This window comes from Doryrhamphus excisus, linkage group LG15 (genome assembly GCF_037039965.1).
Source record: "Doryrhamphus excisus strain RoL-2023G ecotype Guam linkage group LG15, RoL_Dexc_Guam_v1.1, whole genome shotgun sequence".
In the NCBI taxonomy this organism is placed as follows: domain Eukaryota; kingdom Metazoa; phylum Chordata; class Actinopteri; order Syngnathiformes; family Syngnathidae; genus Doryrhamphus; species Doryrhamphus excisus.
Window position 1 is genome coordinate 5160959 of NC_136371.1, and position 12579 is coordinate 5173537.

The window sequence follows — 12579 nt, forward strand, 5'->3', positions numbered from 1 at the left end:
GTGGCCAGCCAATCACAGGGCACATACAGACAAACAACCATTCACACTCACATTCATACCTATGGACAATTTGGAGTCGCTAATTAACCTAGCATGTTTTTGGAATGTGGGAGGAAACCGGAGTACCCGGAGAAAACCCACGCATGCACGGGGAGAACATGCAAACTCCACACAGAGATGGCTGAGAGTGGAATTGAACCCTGATCTCCTAGCTGTGAGGTCTGCGCGCTAACCACTCGACCGCCATGCCGCATCAAACAACATAGCGTTATATAATATTTTATTTTATATACAATAATAGCATTGTAGATGATTGGAGTCAAGATTTTGACTCCATCCATCCATCCCATTCACACATATGGTCCATTTATCACCTCCAATTAACCTAACATGCATTTTTTTTTTAGTGTGGGAGGAAACCAGAGTACCCATAGAAAAGCGATGCACACACAAGGAGAACATAAAAATTTTGCATAGATACGGCCAAACAAAGATTCCAATCCTTGAGCTCCTGACTGTGATGCCAACACGCTAAGCATGAGACTGGAAATGGTTTAATGAAATTATCACTTTCCTATTCAAAGCTTCTCTCAAAGGGCACATTGAATGCTGATGAAACTAAACATGACGCAAAACACATCACAAACCACCCACTCGCACAAATACGTAACATATGGACGATTACTTGACACATCTTGAAGCAGCTTTAAAATCTTTTGTCTCCATCATCTTTGTAATGAAGCCAGCCTTGAAATTGTTATTTCTGCTGGCAAGATAGAAGACAATCCTCAGAGGGACCTTGACCAAACAAGAACAAACACAAAGCTAAAGAGAAAAACACTTTTTGTAGATTTCATTGTACTGGACCCCTGACTTTTCAGTGTGTGCCAGAAGCCATTAACTTCTCTGAGCTTGTCTTTTCGTTTGGATTTTAGATTTATTCTCAAATGTCATGAATGTCTTGAATCGTACACAAAAGTACACAAGAATGGAGTACCCACGCTTTTCTCTACATATTTTGCATTCGGGTTCTTGACATATAATTGCATTGCAGAGCGCTCCTGATTATTCTCATTAATAGTGAGTATGTAATTTGTTAATTCTGGAGTCACTGCACATTGAGCTACAGATTAAACTCTTATTTTGTATCTTGTGTGTTAAATTCAGACTTGTAGGCGATGTATTTCTGTGCCAGTAGGGGGCATCAGTTCTATTTTCCTCCAATCGGCCGCAATAAAAAATATGAATTTGCGGCCCTCTAGAAACAGCAATTTTTCTGTTTTTTTTTATTTTTCATTGAAACCACCCTATGTTCTACTGCCAGTTTATAAAGACACAAAAAGCTAGAAACAAAAGTGTCAAAAAATGTATTTACATAGTTTCGCTGTTTATGTAGTCCTAAAAGTCAATATTCTATAGGTCTTGAAATTTCCACAAAAATGCCCCAAAACTCTTGTCTATGCAGTAACGAGAGGTGTTTATTAAAAATTTCATCTAACCCACTTCCCATACTGATAGGAAAAAATATTAGTTATTAGTCTACACACTTCTTCCATTACTGTATGCATTGTTATATATCACCAAATATAGAAAATAAAATACAAATTGATTGATATGCTTTAATAATACCGCTTATGCTAGAATACATTTGCTATGTGATATGATAAGGGATATTATTTTTTTAATTGTGTATTAATTTCAGACTTGTAGGCAATGTATTTCTGTGCCAGAAAACTCAATATTTTGTAGGTCTTGAAATTTCCACAAAAATGCCCCAAAACTCTCGTCTATGAAGTAATGAGAGGTGTTCATTAAAATTTTCATCTGACCCACTTCCCATACTGATAGGAAAAAAATATTAGTTATTAGTCTACAGATAGACACACTTCTCCCATCACTGTATGCATTGTTATATATCACCAAGGATAGAAAATAAAATACAAATTGATTGATATGCTTTAATAATACCGCTTATGCTCGAATACATTTGCTGTCTGATATTATAAGGGATCTTGTTTTTTTTATTTGTATATTAAATTCAGACTTGTAGGCAATGTATTTCTGTGCCAGAAAACTTCAAATTTCTGCAAAAATGCCCCAAAACTTTCGTCTATGAAAATGGTCAGTCAATGAGTTGAAAGCCGGCTAACAGGCATATTATGTTATAAACACACATTAAAATTACAGTTATACTTAGTAGTTGTGTAGTAGTAGTGTATCTAAGTCACCAATGCATGGGATTCTTTGGGTACTTAATTCCGTGGAATGCTACAGTACCGGGTAAACAGACAGGATACTGTAGTATTTTGTGAACTAAGACTCCCAACATGAAGTCGCTCTAAAATTCCCTCCGTGTCAGCCGCCCTGCTGCAGCAGGACTGGTACATAATGTCACTTGAAGGAGAGTCTGTCATCACCACGGTTACCACTCCACTGCTGTATATAAAATATAGAAATGCCTGGAAAAATGTAGCTTCTCTGTAGGCCATGGCGCTATTTGATCAGTAAAACACTGTGTATTGGAGCAAATCGGTCTTACACAGTATATTCCTGACACTCTTTGGCTTGACTTCACGGGACACTGACAATCCAGCAACCAACTGGTCGCCAGCCAATCACAGCGCACATATAGACAAACAACCATTCACACTCACATTCATACCTATGGACAATTTGGAGTCACCAATTAACCTAGCATGTTTTTGGAATGTGGGAGGAAACCGGACTACCCGGAGAAAACCGGAGAACATGCAAACTCCACACAGAGATGGCTGATGATGGAATTGAACCTAGCTGTGAGGTCTGCGCACTAACCACTCGACCGCCGTGCCACCCTTTAATAATTAATGTATTCATTTTCTACCGCTTGTCCTCATGAGGGTCGCGGGGGGGGGGGGGGGCTGGAGCCTATCCCAGCTGTCTTTGGGCAAGAGGCGGGGCACACCCTGGACTGGTGGCCAGCCAATCACAGGGCACATATAGACAAACAACCATTCACACTCACATTCATACCTATGGACAATTTGGAGTCGCTAATTAACCTAGCATGTTTTTGGAATGTGGGAGGAAATCGGAATACCCGGAGAAAACCCACGCATGCACGGGGAGAACATGCAAACTCCACACAGAGATGACCGAGGGTGGAATTGAACCCTGGTCTCCTAGCTGTGAGGTCTGTGCGCTATTCCGCCCCCCCCCCCTTTAATAATAATATAAATTTTATTTGTATAGCACTTTTCACAGTACTCAAAGTCGCTTTGCAGTAGAAAAAACAAATTAAACTAGATTTGCGTAAAAACAGAGTCAACGATGCATTAAAATACAATATCCAAACATTCATTCAGAGCTAAAACAAGACTAAAAGCCTTTTGGTCAGGATTTGTATTTTTTAATTAGCTGTAGATGTCGACCAACAATGGAAAAAAATTGTTGTCTGTTCACCTTTTTGTTTTCTGTCTCCATCAATGCCAAATATACAGCAAATAGTGAACATTAGGAACGCAGGCCAACAAATGGAATATCAGAAACTGTTTGGTTGGAGTGTAGTCGCAGGTTTAGTAGGCAAACGAGGTTTTCTCATGTCTAACTAAGTTTGCCATTTTTCGGTATTAAGCGGTTATACAAATGTTTAATAGCCGGTGACATTAGATCTTATATAATGCAAACGAGCAACAGATTCCATTGAATCCGTCTGGAGACAAAAAGACAAAGTGATTACTTGCTGCTCTTTCTCAATTCAACCGCTGCTGTTTTTTTTTTTTTTTTTTTTTTTGCACTCATCAGTCCGCCGTCAGCTCAACACAGAGCAGTGCTTCAGGAATCCCTGTTATTGAGATCAGCTGTCAGGAACCACTGACTGGGAGAAAAACAATATCACTGCAAGCGAAGGGGCACTGGGGAGCATGTCAGCAAGGGATAGCTCGGGGAAGTCTGATTGAGACATAGAGCGCAGCACAAGTGATGCACCGCTTCAGCAGTGATGGTCAGGACTGGGATCCTTGACATATTTGTGCTGCCTTGTAATTCCTAAGATATGTTGATAAAATAGCTGCATACCTTGTCCCTGGCATTATCCATCTGATATAACCTTTGGGCCATCATATATAATGCAACCCCTGAGCGTGTACTCCGTCACTCAGAACACAGGCCAATGAAAATTTGACAGAGGCAATGCACGTATTTCACTGAATTTCTATCCATAGGTACACTAAGAAAGTTCTCCAATATCATGAACACTGATGCAATGTTTTCCAATCCTGGGATTTTGTTGTGATTAATAGTTTTTCTTGTTTATTTGGGGATTTTATGGGGAAAATAATTATTGTTAATGAGAAACTATCATAAGCAGCAACAACTCTTAACAAATAATGTTTTGTTGTTGTCTTTAAGGTCACAAACAACAATGGCAAAGCCGCTGAAAGGACAAAGCAGAAGGAACCATTTCAAGCGCCGCCTCCCGTCATCATGTTTTCAGGGGGCTACCGGAATAACTCCAAGGGTCTACGAAGGCAAAAGCGGGATTGGGTGATCCCACCGATCAATGTTGCTGAAAATTCTCGCGGACCGTTCCCTCAGATGCTAGTCAGCGTAAGTCTTGCATTGCTGATTTGTTTTGAAATTTCAGTTGGGGTTTCTGTAGTCCTGTACAAAATTCCAATGGCTTGGAAAAACTGCTTTCCAGATGGTTATGTTGCATCGCCCTAATGTAGTGGTACCCAGGGGTACAATGCATGCACCATTGGATTATGTTCAATATCTCAAGTTAACTAACATAATCAGCTTTATGTTTTTTTAATTGTGCAGGAGTAAGGGGTACACGAAGCGAGCATGTGACTGTAATGGTAATGGTTATATTTCATTTAAACATGCATCAGATTACAATTGAATGCATCACATAATCAGTTCACAGTTCCACATGTCCAAAAGGAGTAGGAAGAAGCAAAGCTTATTAAATCCTACCCCTCCATCTGGTACTTTTACAATCAGTAACTGTTACATTTGTTCACTTCCTGCTTTCCATAATACAGTTTAAGGGTTTTTTTTTGTTTTTTTTTAATAATGTACCTCGTACCGAAGTACAAGGTGATATGACCATCCAATGACATAATGGGTACCATAGTAAGTGTCAATATAGTGATATATATAGCACATCATGACTGGTTCAAGACTCTTCATCCTTGTATTTAGCAAACATCAACTGCTTGTATTGTTTCTTGAATTGGCTCATCGTTGTGCATTGTTTGAGGGTCTTACTCAATCCATTCCATAGTTTGATTCCACATACTGAAATGCTATGGCTTTTTAACGTAGTCCTAGCATATAAGTGTTTCAAATGTAGTTCTTCCCTGAGATCATATTTCTCCTCTCTTGTAGAGAAGTATTGGATGACATTTTTAGGTAATTGGTTGTTTTTAGCCTTATGCATTATTTTAGATGTTTGAAGATGAACTATATCAGCAAGTTTAAGTATTTGTGATTTTAGAAATAAGGAGTTAGTATGTTCTCTGTAGGCGGCATGATGAATTATCCTTACTGACCTTTTTTGCAGTACATTTAGCGAGTGAAGATTATGAAGATTACGCTGTAAAAAGTTACAGAACCATTGCCCTAATGCATTATAGCTCCAAAAAGGTAAGGTGTCAAAAACAGCCATGATAGGCCCGAATATCTCCCAGCAGACATCAGAACTGCAATTCTGTCTAATTATCACGTTTCTTTTTTTTTTTTCTAATTAATTCATTTCAAGACTCAAGATACTTTAGAAGAGTTTTTGGAATTCTCTTTTTAGTTTCTTTTATACAGCATGAAGGATGGCTGACCCTGAACACAATCATAAATAAAAAGCCAAAGGACATTTATCTTGTAACGGCCCATTATTATTTTTTTGAAGAATTTGATCTTTTGGCATTCACAATGTAGCTCAGCATATTTCATTTTGATAAATAAATTGCGTAACGATTCGGAGGGTCCAGGCTAGGGAAAATGCATCAACCTGAATGCAAATGGATGCAAACACACTATGTACTGTATCTGTTTAAGAGAGAACGCTTCTGAGGATTCCAAGTTGTGTCTCTCTCTCTTGGCAAAGCTTGACGCTTGCGGTGTAATTCTTCAAAAAGACATCATTCCTTTTGACAGCTTCTTCATTCCTATCCTCGTATTTGCTTTACTATTTTGGAATCAACTTTTCCTTGTGTACAAAACCCCTCAGTTTGATCTCTTTTGGTTCATAAATCTTGCAAAAGATGCTAGTTACTGTTTTGTTTATTGTTCATTGGAATTGGTTTTGCTCTCTCCACTTGGAGTGAAAAAAGCAACAACTTCCACTCAAAAAGAGCGTGTCTGCAGATGTTCAACGTTATGCAGCGTGGCGTTTAAGACATTAGGGCGAGACTGGCTAAGTCAGTTCTAAGAGGAAAGGTGTTCTAAGGTGGAGTTGGGCATCAAAAAAAATGTTTGGAGACGATAGCGTGCATTGATACACGGTCCGCTCTGTAAAGTAAATAGGTCCGTCAGGGGCTGGTGGACTGGTTGGTGAGAACAACGGGGAAGTGATGCGTGTTGATGCCTCTGTTGGGCCTGTGTCTCTCTTTAATGATGACTGGAGGGCAGGCAAGGCCATACTAAAAGATCTAGAGGTTTTAACAAGGAGACAGCTTTGGGAAGTGGATGGTGTACACATATTTTACTTCACATATTGTTTATTTGTTTGCGCCACTTTGGTGTTCCCATTGAGAATTGGGGGCTGATTTTTTTCTTCTGGTTTTGTTTTCACTGTCAGACTACAAAGAAATCTTTACAAAGAAGACAATCAGTTGTGTTTATGATGTGAAATATTGGTTAAAAAGAGATTCAGACGCTTTTTTTTTTTTTTGTACTCCCCGTTTCTCTGGAACTCTGCCATCCCTTCCTGGTCTATGTGCTATGTGCTGCCTGCACCCTAATGGCCTGTGAAGTCACTTTCTTCCCTAATGGGCCATTCTGTCATTGAGGGCTGCACTGAGTGACATGCAGACAGCCACCCTCCCACCATTTTCTCCTTGCCTCGACCCAGTTACAAAGGCAGGCATGGTGTCAGCAGCTCCTACTCGCACCTCTCTGCAGCACCAACACAGCGATGGATAAGCCAAGTGTCAGGACCCCCCCCACTCGCTGGCCTTTGAGCTTGCAACCTGATGCGGCTCAGGGAAATTGGTAACTTCACTCATATTTTGAGCACAGGACTATGTCATCCACAAAGGTGGTGATGGGAGTCAAATTGTAGTTATTAGTCTGTATGGGTAGTTTTTTTTTTTAATGGCCACTTATGAGTTTGTTTGCCTCCAGGCAGGCAAACAAACTAGTGTTGTGTCGGACATTCACCAACCACGAGGTCACAATAAAAACAACAACCCCATTATGACCACCCCCATGCGCCGGGTGGGGTATCGCTCTTCTCGTTTGCCTCGTCAGGGTTATTTTGTTTTAATTGCATAATGTGTTTATGTTTTCATAGATTCACTCTACTTCACCATCACTATGGTCTTTAGCTGGCATTCATTCATTTTCTACCGCTTATCCTCACAAGGGTTGTGAGGATAACACCAGCCAATCACAGGGCACATATAGACAAACAACCATTCACACTCACATTCATACCTATGGACAATTTGGAGTCGCCAATTAACCTAGCATGTTTTTGGAATGTGGGAGGAAACCGGAGTACCCGGAGAAAACCCACGCATGCACGGGGAGAACATGCAAACTCCACACAGAGATGGCCGAGGGTGGAATTGAACCTAGCTGTGAGGTCTGCGCACTAACCACTCAACCGCCGTGCCACCCTTTAATAATTAATTCATTCATTTTCTACCGCTTTTCCTCACAAGGGTCGCGGGGGGTGCTGGAGCCTATCCCAGCTGTCTTTGGGTGAGAGGCGGGGTACACCCTGGACTGGTGGCCAGCCAATCACAGGGCACATATAGACAAACAACCATTCACACTCACATTCATATCTATGGACAATTTGGAGTCGCCCATTAACCTAGCATGTTTTTGGAATGTGGGAGGAAACGGGATTACCCAGAGAAAACCCACGCATGCACGGTGGAATGGCCGACGGTGGAATCGAACTCGGGCCTCCTAGCTGCGAGGCCTGCGTGGTAACCACTTGTTGCCATGTGAAATTGTACAATGTTGATGTTCGATGGCTTTGCCGTTATTTTAGTCATTAGAATTCAGTCTGATAGGGACCAAAATTCAGTTACTGATTTAAATAATTGTCTTTCCATCATAATTGCGATGCTATTTATATGTCAATTGCCTCCTGAGACGTACGGCATATATTTATCAATTTGGTAGGTACCACTGTCTTTCCATCTTTCATCACATATTCCCATAAAGTTAACATTGAGTCTCGCTATTTCCTTGGATAGATTTTCACCTTTTCCCGTGCATTCAAAGTTCCAATCTTTTAAGATTGTCCTCCTGGTACACAGGTGAGTCACTTCGGTTACAGGCCTCCATTTCTGGTTTGAGGTGCTATTGACAGAGGGTCATACTGCAGGGTTCTCAGCATGGTCCTTTTCATTCTGTGTTTTTTTTTTTTTTCTGGTTGCTCTTATGACTAGCTGTGGGAAATTACACAGTAGGGTCCAAACCTTTCTGGTAGTCGACTCATTTCCTTTTTCTTGCCAAGACAATGCTCAAGAGTGCCACACACTCTGCCGCCGCTGCTATCTAGGCTATTGACCATGTTGGTTGCTCTGTCCCATTCACCTGGTCTGGTCCAGTCTTCATGCATCCCTCGGTCCACCTCCACTTGAGGAAGACCCCTCTCACTTACTTTGGCATGCCAGTCGAGTCAAGGCCAAAGGTGTGCACTACCTTCTGCTTGGAGCCATCAGTGAGAGATTTTTGGGTGATGAAGGAAGTCCAAGCATTGCTTGCTTTGTACACGTAGTCAAATAATTTAGTTAATTCTAGGAGCTTTCCACTTGTGAGAGTAGTCAGCACAAGCGAGTTCAGATGGAAGGAGGAATGCCATTTTAATTGATGGGCTATTTAAGAGATAAACCATGTGAAAATTGTAACTTACTTGTCTTCTCCTTACTTCTCCCCATTTTCTTTGTATTGGTTTCTAATTGTTCAGAAGATTAATGAGTTTGTCCTCACACCAACTCCTCCTCCTTCGTTTCTTAGTCTATTGAAATGTTGTTGTTGATACTCTTCTTGATAATAGCCTTTGGTTTTAGGAGAGACTGTAATGAGAGCTGAAATTGGCTTCAGTTTCAACTGAGTTGAAAATTCCAATAGATCATTTATCATGTTTTGTTTTGTTTTTCTGAAATAATTCAATACAAAACTAAATATTTTCTAGTTTGGAATAGTTGGATTAGTATTTGACAGGAGTAAGCTTGAAATAAATGAATGTTTTTCTAAAGAATAGTTTCAATTATGTGCTGCAAAGTGCACCATGCAGTTTTCTTTTTGCGAGGCTTTTAAGATATGTTAAATAAATGTACATGTTTTGTACACGGTGCACAAAATAGAGACTTTCTATCAAATCATCTGCTATGGGTTGCAATGCGTCTGGTGATATTTACTGTGCTTGTGGCAAGCAAGCAATTTTCGGAGCAGAAATGAGACAACTTGTCCCTCTGTGAGGTGTTCTTCACTCACGTTTACTTGTGATTAATGACTCCTCTGCTTCACTGGCAGACACACACAGCAAAAGCACATAAAAAACAGACAGTGAATGTCTGAAACTAAAGAGGGAGAGGGGAAAAAAAATCCACATACTGTCACGCTTTGTGTGGCAGGTTGTACTTTCGGTTGGGTTGTCCCATGTTTCCGTCATTTCACTTCCTGTTATTCTCTTATTTTGTAATTCTTTCTGTTTTGTTTCGTCTTGTTTTCTGCTGCCTTTGCTTTCCTTTTCTTATGCACCTGCTGCTAAGTTTAGTTCTCCTGTTTATTTCACTGGTGGCGTCTCCCTTTGTTGGAGCATCACTACTGTCTGGTGCCTGCCATGCATGTTTTGTGCATGTTGTGTGACACACGCTTCTCCAAGGGGGTTATTTTCGTAGACCGGGCGCAGACACTGCACCACGCCTCCGTCCCTCCCATCGTCGCAAAGACGGAGGAGAGAAGGTGTGAGAGGGTTTAACACAACAGAGTGTAATCTTAACCAATCAAATGAACGCTGCCTTTAAATGCGCAGTGCCCACTGGACTGTGCATCAAAATCCACAGCGTCACCATGTAGACCACCCCTGTTCCTGACAGTCACATTTTATAAACACAGCAGCAGGCTAATCCAGGCATCGTTTGTCGTTGCCAAATAGGAGAACCTTTGATATTCTCGGAATCTCCTCCTCATCTTCCTTGCATGGACCCCATCTTTTCCGATCACATGAAGAATTAAGATTGGGCCGGCTAAGGGGGCACACCCCTCTAAATACATGGCTTCGCGACTCTCTCATCTCCATGGCCGGGCAGCAAATGTACAAGCTGGTTTAGACGGTTACATTAAATAGTGGTTGCTGTGATTGCTTGTTCCATTTAAATGTGCCTAACACTCCTAACAACAACCTGCCTGTGAGGTTTTGGTGACGTGTGTGCCTGCCAGCCAATTTACCACTGCCCAGGGTGCGCACCAAGAATAGACCAGAGGAATTGGCGATCTTTCAGGGCGCCGCACTGTTTTGTCACGTAATTTTCACTGCGCCGAGGTGACAATGTGGAAAATATTGAAATTATCACTGCATGGGGTCCTCCCTCCAGCCAGCCTGTGTAACTTTTGACTTGGTAACGTTTGGAATCTGTTCCTAGAGGTGGGGGGTACTGTCATACTCTGTGTAGCAGGTTGGACTTTCAGTTGTGTTTTCCTGTGTTTCTGTCATACCAGTTCCTGTTTGGTTCTTAGTTTGTAATGCTTCCTGTTTTGTTCTTCTGCGTTTTCTTCCTCCTTTAATTTCCTGTTCTTACACACGTGCCGTTAATTTAATTCTCCTATTTAACTCTGGTGGTGTCTACCTTTGTTGGTGCATTACTAATGTACAGTGCCTTCCACACATGTTTTGTGCATGTTGTGCTTCTGTGAGTTTCCTTTTTCTGTTCAGCTTTTTAAGGTTGTGACACATACAGTGCAAGTAAACCTGAGTTGTTTGGAGAATTTAAGAGGAGGATAAAGATGGAACTGAGAATTCAGTGAGAGCTAGGTTTGCCCCAGTATATTGAAACATTGAGCCAATCCCAGCTGTCTTCGGGCGAGAGGCGGGGTACACCCTGGACTGGTCGCCAGCCAGCCAATCACAGGGCACATATAGACAAACAACCATTCACACTCACATTTATACCTATGGACAATTTGGAGTCGCCTGTTAACATAGCATGTTTTTGGAATGTGGGAGGAAGCCGGAGTCTCCAAATGAAATGCAATACTGAAAGACATATTGATTATTTTTCAAGTGTTTGTTGTTCATATTCAATCAATCAAGTGACCTGAAACCGCATTCTGTTTGGTTATTGATGATGTTATTATGGTATTATTCAAATAACAAGATAAACAAATCTGGCCACCATTTCAGTAGTGCTGCTATTCAGTAGGTACTTTTTTTTTTTTTTTAGCTCTTGAAGATTATTATTTTTCTTAATGTCAAATCCTGGCATATGTCATCAGTTATCAAAATACCAGTGAAAGAAAGGGTGCTATAGAGCAAATGTGCGCTCTCTGTGGGGGTAAGAGACAAGTCTGTATTAGAGTCTAATGAGTCCTCTTGGCATCTGCTGCTTGGACCCCCGACCAACACCAGGGCTATCACAGCCCCCTTCATTTTTCAACTTTCTGTTACTGAGACATAAGCACTCGCTCTCACACACACACACACACACACACACACAAACACATGCTAAGTCACGTACAAAGAAAGCGCAGGCATGAACAGACATAGTGAAATTACTTGTACTTGACAAGTAGCAAACAAAGGATCATATGCTGCATTGTTCCCTTTGTATATGTGCTTATTGGGGGCTGGGTGGGGGGGGTGGTTGCTCACAGTTCTGCTTTATCTCGAAACAAAGAGAATACAAGGAAGAAAAACAGTAGGCTACTAACATTTTTCCCCTCTTTGGGTCCATGGAAGACGCCACAGGCTAGTAAAGTATTTAAGAATCACGGTGTAGTAAAGTTCTCATTCACTGTAGTAATGTGTTGCTGTTTGTTAGGCTTACTACTAACAGTAAATCATTATTCATTCATTCATTCATTCATTTTCTACCGCTTTTCCTCACGTGGGTCGCCTATCCCAGCTGTCTTCGGGCCAGAGGCGGGGTACACCCTGGACTGGTGGCCAGCCAATCACAGCGCACATATAGACAAACAACCATTCACACTCACATTCATACCTATGGACAATTTGGAGTCGCTAATTAACCTAGCATGTTTTTGGAATGCGGGAGGAAACCGGAGTACTCGGAGAAAACCCACGCATGCACGGGGAGAACATGCAAACTCCACACAGAGATGACCGAGGGTGGAATTGAACCCTGGTCTCCTAGCTGTGAGGTCTGCGCGCTAACCACACGACCGCCGTGCAGC

The 12579-nt window shown here is 41.4% G+C and overlaps 1 protein-coding gene across 1 annotated transcript in view; it reads left to right on the forward strand.

Moving 5' to 3' along the window:
- Positions 1-12579, forward strand: part of LOC131104687 (cadherin-4-like) — a 215436-nt gene that overhangs the window by 148725 nt on the left and 54132 nt on the right. The window contains exon 5 of the mRNA XM_058052161.2: positions 4390-4587. Within this exon, the coding sequence (XP_057908144.2) occupies positions 4390-4587 (198 nt within the window). The remainder of the gene's footprint in view (positions 1-4389; positions 4588-12579) is intronic.